The sequence below is a fragment of the Arachis stenosperma genome, chromosome 2 (genome assembly GCF_014773155.1).
Source record: "Arachis stenosperma cultivar V10309 chromosome 2, arast.V10309.gnm1.PFL2, whole genome shotgun sequence".
NCBI lineage: Eukaryota > Viridiplantae > Streptophyta > Magnoliopsida > Fabales > Fabaceae > Arachis > Arachis stenosperma.
This window is the reverse complement of record NC_080378.1, coordinates 15,047,304-15,056,204: the sequence shown is the minus strand read 5'-3', so window position 1 is coordinate 15,056,204 and position 8,901 is coordinate 15,047,304. Positions and strand designations below refer to the sequence as shown.

Genomic DNA, 8,901 nt, shown 5'->3' with positions numbered 1-8,901 from the left:
CAAGGATAAACTACTTTTAAAATGAAACTAATTCTATTTGCAAGTATTTCTTTATTTTGATAGTATTCCCGTCCCTACTGAGAATGTGTGGTTTGTTCTCACCCCAATATCTTCCACCCTTTCAGTGACACAGGTTCGAAGACTCAATTTGAAGCTGCGGGCGATTATTGACTTTACTTAAGAGTTAAGTAACTTTCATAGAGTTCCCTCGCTTATTGCTTAAAATTCTTATTTTATATAGAGGGATAGGTGTTGTATCTGAGCTTTGTTTTGATTTACTTGTATAAGATTTATTATTATTAGTAATTATGTGATTATTATTACTTGGTAATGTGTGATATATGATTTTTAATGAGTTGAACCCAATTTTCTGGCATTTTATCCTAAGATCGAAACGCAATATTGAACTAAAGGCTCAATATTAAATGGTAAATAAGGAAAATAGGTTAGTAACGCCTTACTTTTGGTACGATCATGACGTATTGGAAGTTGGGTCGTTACAGCGTAAACTTTACGGACCCAATTTTTTTATGAAATAAGTTTGAAATAATTTGGGAGTCTGGAAGCCAAGTTATGGCTCACCAAAGTTTGACCAAAAATCAAATTTCCACAAAAACTCTCAACCTCTATTTTCAACAAAAAATCAAACTCAAACCTCAACATCCTATATGTATAATTAGCACTACAACACACCATAACACATCAACATAATACTACACCATTTTATCAATCTCCATACCTCACTTTCACAAAACTACCAGACATAAACTTCACAATTATACCAATAACGTTCAACATACCATCATATATACACACTCATTATTACCAACTTATCAATCATCATCAAACCATCATTTATCATTCTATTTCCATCAAAATCAACAAACACCAACAAATGCTCAATGCACATCAACAAATATCATCAAAGGTACTAAACAATTAACATACTCATGCATTCATTCATATCCTATGGTCATCTAGCCTAAGTTTTCACAAGACATTATATATTAAATACGAGAAACCAAAATCATACCTTATCCGATTTCCTTGTATAACCCAAGACAACCCACTTAGGCGAAATTGCAAGCCTTCAACACCAAAATTCCTTAACCAAGATCCAAACCAAGCTTCCAATTTACATATGTACACACCTAATACATAATATATATATATATATATATATATATATATATATATATATATATATATATATATATATATATATATATATATATATATATATATACCCAAAATTCAATACCCAACACACATTCAATCAAGGAATTATCTCGGTTCTAGGATTCTCACCTTACTCAAGTACTAATGAAGAAAGATTAAGCATTTTCCTCAAACTAATTCGAACCTAAGCACTGAAATTTAACAATTTTCAACATCTTTGCTCATAAATTTTGAAATTGAGAATGAGGAAAATGAGAAAGAAAACACGAATTTCTTACTTTACAATGTACTGGCCTTTGTAGAGCTCGAAGCCGCGGTCGCGTGGCCACAAACGGTGCGGCGATTGAAACTCGGAGCGAGAAGTTATGGAGGATTGAATCGGATTCAAGGGTTTGAGCTCTTCTCCCTTGCTCTCCCTCCCAGGAACGTGTTTCCTTGGTTTTGGGATGAAATAAGCTGAAGCTCTTTGAGTTAATGGAGTGTGGGTTGGGCTTGGGCCCATTTTGGGGCCGGTTCGACTGGTCCGGCCTATTTGGTCCAATCTTTGACCAAATTTTTTAAAATTAATATCAAAATTCTTGTTTTAATTAGCTCTATCTTATTAAACTATAAAATTAGAATTCCTAATTTCTTTTATTAAAATTTAATTTATTGACTAATTATTTGCTAATTTTACAGGGTTTACACCCATGAACTGTAGGGTCACTGTTTCCCTTTGTGCCTATATTATGGTATCAAGCTTTGCAACGATTGCCAGTAGTCACGAACTGGTTTTATTCTTATCTACATCGACACATATGCACGAACAGTACACAAAAGAAAACTATATCTGAGATTGGTTCTTAAGTAATGTCGAGTTGTAGGGTGTATACTCACACATGAGCTCATGACTTGCATAAAATAACTCATGTATCATACTTGTTTGTAGCATAATCTATGTGGTTTTATATTATGCTTGAATTTTCTATTATGTGCTATGTAATTTGTTTGTATTATGATTTGTGACTTGTCTATCATTTTCTGTTATTACTGATTGATTGATACGAGGCTAATCCTAAATAATAACATGAAAAAAAAATTGAAAGAAAATATAAGAAACTACAAGGGCTAGAGAAAAAGAGGAATTAAGGTTGAATTAACTGAAAGAAATTAAAATGTCACAAAGTGAAAGTGAGCAACAATTACGTCTATGCTAAAGCTATACCCTAGAATCGATGAATTATTCCTTTTTCTCGTTGATGATATTCTGCTGGGAATCGTAAGTTCTCACTCTCTTCCCTTCACATTTTCTACAGACGGAGTGAACGACAATGCTCGTTAAAGAACTGATGGTGCTGACCTTTTTGTTACGTCCCATACTTTGAAGAGTATTTTTATTTCAAGTCGCCTAATATGATGCAAAGTTATGAAGAGTGTTTACAATTTGTTCTCTTAGTATTTTTATAAGGGTTAGATTTTTGTTGGTCTGGACTCCAAACAAGAACTTTTTTAAATGGACCAAGACTCAGGGTGTCATGTGTAAATTAAATATGAGTTTGTATATATATAGAGAGAGACTTTTTGTCTTATAATTTATTGTGCATGTTGATATCTTTGGTAAAGCGTCTTAAAAAAATTATCGCGATAATATATTTATGCTTTAACAATAATTCATGCTCATATATTAATTAATAGTTATAGTTTAAAGGAAATAAATTAGTAACGCTTAACTTCTAATATGATAATAATATACTGATGTGCTAGAAATGGAATCATTACACATAGCTACAGACTTATTCATTAAGATTTGAGAGCATTTGCCCCTCTTGAGTTTCTAAGGATAAAAAAATATGTATATACATAATATCTTTATTATATATTGTAATGTGTATTTGTCCTCATATTTAAGAAAATTTTATTTATGCATTAAAAAATTTTATATTATTAAATATTAATACAATAATAAAAAACAAACATACAAATAAAATAATAATAATTCTTGCCACACTAGCCAATTAATTAAGTACGCAAAACTAGGCTTAACTTTTCAAATATAAAAGATATTATTCAATAGTTCTCTTAAAATTGATATATATATATATATATATATATATATATATATATATTATTTATTTATTTTTATTTTATTTAATTTAGTTTTAGTGTTACATATAATGATTATTTTCGTTGAAAAAACCTCTACCCTTCATAAATTTTTTTATAGAGTATCAACTGCTCTACAATTAAATGACAAAAATTTATTGAAGGATTAATTTACAAAAAGAAAGACATTTGATTATTTAGACTTAAATATAAAAAAATTGTGATTATTATTTGATTTAAATTTTTTTATTTTTTCACTATTATATTTTTTTATCTTTCTCATAATTATATATGGAGAAGTTTTTTATTTATATTATATGAAAATAATCAATAAAATATAATCTGATAAATACGAAATATTTCACAAGGCACTATAATATTAAACATATTGAACGCAACATTGTCAGAATATTGAAATAAGAAAAAATATTTTTTTAATTAATATGCTTTTTGATATGTTAATTAAATTTATTAGAATTTTATTAATATAATTAATTTTAGATACTAAATTTATTTATATTTAATTTTTTTTATATTTGTGTATTAATTTTGTTCCTACTAATAAAATTTTTTGATTTTGTTACTAATTATACAGTTTACAGTATTTATTGTTGACTAGTTCTTAAAATGCGAATTTATAGTCCAATAATGCAATAATTGACACCAAACCAGTGCAGGAATATAATTTGGTATGTAATTAGTCTTTTGAATACCTAACTCTCTCCTAACTCATCAACTTTCTTAATCGAGCACTCCTTTTAATATCAAAGATTTAACAAATTCTTGTACATATTATATTAAGGATCCCACATACAATATTTTTGTGAAAGATCGAAAATATACATATACAAATAATTACGCACTATGTATAATATCAAAATATATAAAAAAAATGATAATAAATACTTACTTTAAATTCAGTATATCACAAGTTTTGCATTTGAACACTAACATGCTCTCATATAGGTCAACATTCTAATAAATATTTATTTTTAATGGTAGTTGTTACATAACGAACAGTAATATATAGATTAAACATATAAGTAGGTCAAATAATGAGTAATAACATGTATTTACAATAAAAGCAATAAAGACACGTAGTTAAAAACTAAAATGAGTGTTGTACTTACTTATTTTCAAAAGACACTATTTTTAAGAGAAATTTGAATCTTCTAAAATTTAAATTTCACTTTAAAGAGTAAAGTGTGATTTTCTACCCTCGAATAATTTCTCTTTTATATTTATTCTTGGTCCCACCTATAAAATAATTTGAATTTCAGTAAAGTGTGATTTCTCATCATTTATTTCATAGGTGGGACTAAGAATAAATATAAAAGAAAAATTATTTAAAGGTAGAAGATCACACTTTACTCTCTAAAATAAAATTCAAACTTTAGAGGATCCAAATCCTTTCAAGAAGCCTTCTCAAATAACAAGTTCACCTATTTCTTGATTAAGAGATTTACCTTCTTGATCATTTTTATCTAATGAATAAGCATGATGTAATTTTTGTTCAAAATTAGGAACATTATCAAATGATCGAAGTTGGATAGATAAATGCTATAGTAATTCAACTGGTGATGGTGATGGTGATGATAACGTGTATGATGAGCATGGAATAATTGCATTCTCTTCAAGTTTTGTGGTGGCGGTGAAAATAAGGCATGTAATATTGAAGGGTTTTTAGATACATGTGAAAGAACAGAAACTTGTGGTTTTGTAGGTTTAGTACGAAAGCAATGTTTTGTATGCACTAATTACGTTTTTTTTTTAACAAGCACTAATCATATTTTTATTAATATATTTTCGCACTTTAACTGACAAGTGCTTTTTAATTTTGTTAGAACCTAACATTTAAAATAACATAAGGATTCATAAGATTTGTAACATATTGCATTTAATTTCATTAACATATACATTAGGTGAAATATTTAAAATAAGAAAAGAATAAATGACCATTTGTACCCATGAGAGATGAAAACGCTGATATTTGTACCTATGAAAGCTCGAAACTAATCTTGTACCTATGATAGATGCTGTCCGTGTGACAAAAGTGCCCTGCCTTGGATCTGATCTTGGTTCGTGGGTTTCCGAACCTACGTGGCACTCCCAAACCCCCCAATCTGAGCCAACCATTCACCATCATCGTCTTCATCTTCTTCACCATCATCCCCATCCATCACTGTCTCTTCTCAGCCACCATAACCTCCATCACCATCACCTCAGCACCGCCACAGCCACCTCCCTTCACCACAACCTCCGGCGACAACCCACACCGCCGCGCCCCTTTTTCTTCTTCTTCCCCTCTTCTCACCTCCGCTGAGCCCCGAAACCACAGCGCCAGCTCCTCCTCTGGCCACTCAAACCCTTCAATTTCTCATCAACCTCTTTATACAGAACGGCACACCGATTCTCGGCCACTCTATTCTTCTCCTCTAGCATGTTAATTGCAGACTGTTTCTTCCTTGGAGGTGTTGGAAGCTTATCAGCAATGGCCTTTGAAGGATTTAGACATGCCAACAACTCCTCCGCACGATCCTGAAGATCCATATCTCCATGAATCCTAGCAAAATTTTGAAGAGCCTCCCAAATGTCATCTTCAGGCTGAAATGGCTTACTCTCAATGAACTCCTCAGCTTCATTCAACTGATCGGCATTATCCAAAATGTTAATGACCTCCATGCAATGCTCCATGGTGGGAACAATTCCATACTCCTTCGTTGATTCAAAGTGCAATAATCCTTCTTCTACAGCTTCTTTTCTTGCACACGCAGCCAAAACCAATGCAAAAGTTTCACTCTCAGGCCGTATCCCTGCCTCCTTCATCTCCTGAAAAACCAACAAAGCATCATCACCAGCTCCATTTTCAGTGTATCCAATGATCATCAAGTGCCAAGAACTCATGTTTCTCTCTGGCATTCGATCAAACAACTTGCGTGCAATATTCATGTTACCACATTTTTCATACATTCCAATCAACCTATTGTTCAATTCAACCTCCCCTCGAAACCTCGATCTTCTCAAGAACTCATGAACCCTTTTTCCATACTCAAGCGACCTCGTATCCTCGCACAAATTCAACATGGCGAGAAAAACACCATAATCAGCAACAGAACCTACGTTTTCTCCTGTGTCTTCCATCCCCTGCGTTTTTTTCTGAGTTCTGTTTCTTTGCTTTTAGTTCATTTTGCTTAATTTGATTAGTTAGAAATGCATGTTAGTGGATTTAGGTTTGTTTTGATTCATGCTGGTGTTTGAAAATTTTGCTGTTTTGATGGAGAGGAAGAGCTGGCGCTGTGGTTTCTGGGCTCAGCGGAGGTGAGAAGAGGGGAAGAAGAAGAGAAAGGGGCGCGGCGGTGTGGGTTGTTGCCGGAGGTTGTGGTGAAGGGAGGTGGTTGTGGTGGTGCTGAGGTGATGGTGATGGAGGTTATGGAGGTTATGGTGATGGTGATGGTGAAGAAGATGAAGATGATGATGGTGAATGGTTGGCTTAGATTGGGGGTGGAGGGGTTTGGGAGTGCCACGTAGGTTCGGAAACCCACGAACCAAGCTCAGAGGGCACTTTTGTCACACGGACAACATCTATCATGGGTATAAGATTAGTTTCGAACTTTTATGGGTACAAATGTCATTTCTCATGGGTATAAATGGTCATTTATTCATAAGAAAAAGTATGAAAAAACAATGTCATGTATGAACAATGTGAATAATGGTTTAAATTTGAAGAGTAAATTATAATTAAAATTCAGATTTTTTTAATTAATTATCTAATTAAAAATTTTAAAATTTAAAAAATTAAAATTTGCAGTTAAACCTATTTTCACAGTTACTCCTAATAATATCATCGTTTCTTCACAGTCTCTGGTATCTCCTCTTACCACCGCAGTCTCACTTGACCTGTGAAACGACGGCCCCGTTCGAAAGTTTCAACGCCGTCATTTTCTCCTACCAATGCCGCTGTGGTCTGCCGCACACATCTCTGCCACCTCAAATTGTCCCTCTTGATCCTCTGTATCTCGACGATCTCCGATCCCCTTCTTTCCGGCGCGTCTCCTCCGGCACCGTTGCAACTCCCCAGTAGACCATGCACACGCCGTCCTGGGCTCCTCAACAACAACAACCTCCCTTTTTTCAGGCCTCGGCAGAACTACAGCCAGTGTCTTCAACAACAATGGAAATAATGGTAGCAATAATAGAGTTGGTTTCTCGATAGGAAATGACAATCAGCTCCCTGAAGGAATGACATTGGAGAAGCTGATGTTTGGGACAATGACAATATTCGATGATGAATTAACCGAGGGGGAAGAGTTGGGATCAGGTTTAGTGGGGAAAGCACAGGGATTCTATGTGGCAAGTTCATTTGATGGGACCAGCCAGCTGGTAATGGCTTTCACTGCAAAGTTTGGGATGGTCATTTATTTGTATTCGTTCATCTCCTTCTTCTTCTATTTCAATTGTATAGTTATTTTATTATGTAAATGGATGATTATTTTAATTTTTATGTGGATGATTATTTTAATTGAATTGAATTTAGTTATATATAATTAAAATTTGTTGGATGTTCAATTTATTAATATGTGGATGATTATTTTTATCTTTAGATTGATGGTTATTTTTACTAGAAGTGAGTGAACCAAACAGCCACGGACGACAATAAAGTAAAATGATTATTGATGAAGTAAGAAAGAAGAGGGTATTAAAATAACATACTTTTGTAAATTAGGATTTGAAATAGTTATTTTTTTAAAATAACTACATAAATTTTTTTTAATTTAAATAATTTATAGAGTATTTTTTATTTTTACATATATTGAGTTAAATCTGCAGCCTATTATTTACATTGTTTAAATTTTTTATTATCTCTCTAATAAAATGGTTAAAATAATAACCATTTGAAATAGTATTTAACGGCCGAAATAATCAATTGGAATGTAAAATAAACTACTACTGTGTTTTAGTACTAATATATGCACGAGCATTTTGAATCATCGATAGCAAGTTTTATAGATAATACTATATGGACACATATAATAAAACTACAACTCACACCTTAACTTAATTATGAGTGAGGTTTTATAAAACTAACAGATTAACTCTTTTTTTTAAATAATATATATGTTAATATAATAATTTTTTGTTACTTATTCCAACCATATCCTCATCGAACCTTACATCACAATCTATAAAGTACGGATATTTTTTTGATTTATCGTGTATTCAAACATATTTTAGATACGATATATGTCTATATTCATCTAACATACGTGTTTTCTGTATCTAACTGTATCTTAATAAAAAGATAAAAAAAAATTTTCGAACACATTTAAACACATCTAAATACCATTATGTGTCAGCGTGTTTAATATTATTTTTAACATGTATTATTGAAATAAGTTTAGAAATAGTATATATTATTAATTATTAAAACAAAATATATTTTAAATACTTTATATAATTAAAAAAGATATTAAAAATAATTAAAAAGTTCATTTATATATTAATAAAATACTAAAATATTATTACAATTTATCTAAAAAATATTTTATATATATATATATATATATATCGTATCTCCATATCTTATAAAAATTTTAAATTTATGTATTTACATGTTCCGTGTCTATATCAATGTCTATACAT

General features: G+C 31.4%; 1 protein-coding gene across 1 annotated transcript; it reads right to left on the bottom strand.

The window, feature by feature from the left end:
* Positions 1–5,571: 5,571 nt before the first annotated feature.
* On the bottom strand, positions 5,572–6,402 carry LOC130962619 (pentatricopeptide repeat-containing protein At2g15690, mitochondrial-like). The gene has a single exon (XM_057888806.1). It carries the CDS (start codon positions 6,400–6,402, stop codon positions 5,572–5,574), a length of 831 nt encoding a protein of 276 aa, XP_057744789.1.
* Positions 6,403–8,901: the final 2,499 nt, after the last annotated feature.